This window comes from Aplysia californica, unplaced genomic scaffold (genome assembly GCF_000002075.1).
Source record: "Aplysia californica isolate F4 #8 unplaced genomic scaffold, AplCal3.0 scaffold00473, whole genome shotgun sequence".
NCBI classification, from domain to species: Eukaryota; Metazoa; Mollusca; class Gastropoda; order Aplysiida; family Aplysiidae; genus Aplysia; species Aplysia californica.
This window is the reverse complement of record NW_004797743.1, coordinates 426,485-429,410: the sequence shown is the minus strand read 5'-3', so window position 1 is coordinate 429,410 and position 2,926 is coordinate 426,485. Positions and strand designations below refer to the sequence as shown.

Here is a 2,926-nt window from a genome sequence, read left to right as displayed (position 1 = left end):
TATATATATATGAAACGTTATACTATAATATTATGAACACATTTCGCCACGTCATTAGTTTAGCTTAGCCAATGAGGTTGCATTACTGGTCTCGGTAGGCCGAGAAACCACATTAACCTTTAGCTCCAGTCTCCAGAAACTTTTCTTCGGTCTCCTCAAACAGGTGTCATAACATTAGAGCAGATGCACTTGGAGATATATGCCATATATAAGAAGGAATTATTCTGTGTGTTCATTAGTTACTAGTTACTTAGATTGGTGAGTTTGTCACGTCGAAGTTCAAGAAACAGGAGACAGAGAGAGACAGAGGGAGAGACTGTGAGACTTAAGAGGGGCTTTTCTTTCGTGGATGATTGTGGACTTTGGCAAGGAGAATGGTAGGGTGTACTTTTTGTTGCTGCTGTTGTTATTTCTGTTGTTGCTTTCAGTAATGATAACAGTAATGATAATGATAATGATAATGATAATGTTGATGATAATGACAGTGATGGGGGTGATGATGATGAAATGATAATGAAATGATAATGAAATGGTAATGACAATGATATTAAAAAAGGGAAATGATGACGACAATAAAAATGATAATAGTAATACGACTAAGTAGCTTCTATTTCTCTCAATTTTTGTGGGAGGGTGTTTCGGTTTATGGACCAGCAATGCCAAAAGATCTTTATCGTAACTTGGATATCATTAGTAATAGTATTGTTGCTGTTGCTGTTGTTGTTGTTGTTGTTGTTGTTGTTGTTGTAGTTGACATTGTTGTTGTCCTCATTTTTGCTTATAGGTGAGTTGTTGGAGGGCGACACTAATAGGTCCTACTTCTTTTCTTTTCTCTTTTTTCTGTTTGTCTTTCTTGCTGTCCCCAGCGCAAAATGGTCGTTATTGTACAGATGTGCGTCAATCCATTCAACAGATGGTTATTATTGTTTTTGTTACTGTTTTGTTACTATAACCCATCTCGTTACTGCTATTATTAGTACTGTTTTTGTCTTGCTATTGGTGATATCCTCATTATTGGGTTTGTTATGGCGGCTGTTATTTTGTTATAGTTGAAGTTCTTGTTCTTGTTCTTGCTGTCATTGATGGTGTCATTATTCCCGTCCTTGTTATGGTTGCGCATTTTGTTGATTGTTTTCTTTCCTACCACTGTTGTTGTTAATTAAGTCTTTTAACAATTTTGCTGTCTTTGCTGCAATGTCATCTTTGACGTTATTGCTATATTATCTGCGAATATTTTTGTGATCACTTCTACTTTGCGAAGGTGGACGTTTGGATGATACTTTTAAATCAGTTTCTATATCTTTGCTATACTAATAGATATATGAGACTGTTGCTTCTGTATAGAATTATCTTTCTTACTTTCTCCTTGACCTTTTCAAGCCAACTTTATTCCCGTATTTTGCTTTTTTAAGAAAACATGTACCGTAACCTGGGGCTACTTAGGCCACTTGTTTTGAAACCTTCATAACTATTTCAAAAATTATCAAATGCAGTCCTCTCAAGTTTATATAAAAAAGAGTGAAGTAATGAGAAACTTAATTAGTGATTTTTTCAAAAACTTGAAGTCAAATTTGTTTCAAAATGGGGCTTTAAAGACATCTTGCGGGCTTTCGTGGTCGAAAGGTTACGGTTTTCGCCTCTCATTCGATAGAAGGTCCAGGATTGGCTCTAAAATTGTCTCCTTTCACCTCCTTTCCTGCTCTCAGACCATGTTCTGTTGGCACTTACATGACCAAAATTGAGTCGATAGTGCCGTAAAACACCTACTCAATAAAAAAAAAAATATAAAAAATCAATCAAAACCACGTTCTGTCGTCTACTTCAGTCTCCACTTTCTGCCCTAACCCCCCACCCCCCTTTGCCCCTCCGCTGGGCTCCTGACTCTTTCTGCAGTCTTTCTACAGCAACTCCTTGGCTCCTTCTTACTGTTGTCTTTCGGCCACATCCCTGATCTTAGGGAAGGTAAGATCTAACACATAGCCTTCTCGGATAAGGGCAAAATTTCGGAGGTCCTGTGTGCAAACTGCACCCGTCAAAGATCCCTTAGTGGTTCAAAATCGATAAGAGTAGGCGTCGGCCGCCATCCGAGCAAAGTTCAAAACTAATTCCTACAAAACTAAAAATGTTTAATGTGTCCCGCGTGCTCATACGACCTTATGCAGTTGCGAACGCCGTAAAACACCCACTAAAACAAAAGAGTACAAATGAGGGGGGGGGAGGGGTCCAAGCTAGCCCCTAATGGGATTACTTCAGTCAGCATATTAAAGTCTGTGTAAAGAATTATAAAAAAAGAAAACCCCTCTCTGTGGCTTCTCAGTTTGCCTCAAATCTACCTAACTGTCCCAGACTCGATGACAGCGAGAAAACAAATAATATTAATTTCATAATTTCTCTAAGTTTGCGCGGATCTGCACCAAATTTGAAAGAAATTTTGTTTGTTTATCCGGATGCCATAAGCTATAAACAACTTTGAACTGGTCAGACGAGCATCGCTGCATCAGCCATATATTGGAGCAGCCCAGAAAAAGCCTTATGCGTTCAGAAATAGAAAATACGGTGAATTCAAGTCCGCAGGAAAACATTTTAGAGTGTTATTGCGGGGAGTAAGAATTGATCCCAGATCTCAATCTTGTGCACCTTCTGAAAGAGCAATTTGGGGGTGATATGAACATTTTAAGTTGGGTTGGGAGAACGTCTGTCAGTAAGCCATTCAGAAATAGTGCAAGCATTAACAAAACTGTGTGAAATGAAGAAAATACAAAAGCTGTCTGTTCGGGGATGTTGAGTTATACTAGGTTTATCAAAGTCACCGACAAACGGAATCTAAAGCAAGATTTGAAAATGAAGCCATACCACATTTCAGTTTACCAAGGAGTAACCTCAGACAATGCTTCGGAGAAAAATCAACCAAACAATACAATACACC

The 2,926-nt window shown here is 38.3% G+C and overlaps 1 protein-coding gene across 1 annotated transcript in view; it reads left to right on the top strand.

The window, feature by feature from the left end:
• Nucleotides 1-194: 194 nt before the first annotated feature.
• The window catches only part of LOC101849395 (1-aminocyclopropane-1-carboxylate synthase-like protein 1), a 61,112-nt gene continuing 58,380 nt past the window's right edge, over nt 195-2,926 (top strand). The window contains exon 1 of the mRNA XM_035971630.1: nt 195-377. Within this exon, the coding sequence (XP_035827523.1) occupies nt 375-377 (3 nt within the window). The 5' untranslated portion in view covers nt 195-374. The remainder of the gene's footprint in view (nt 378-2,926) is intronic.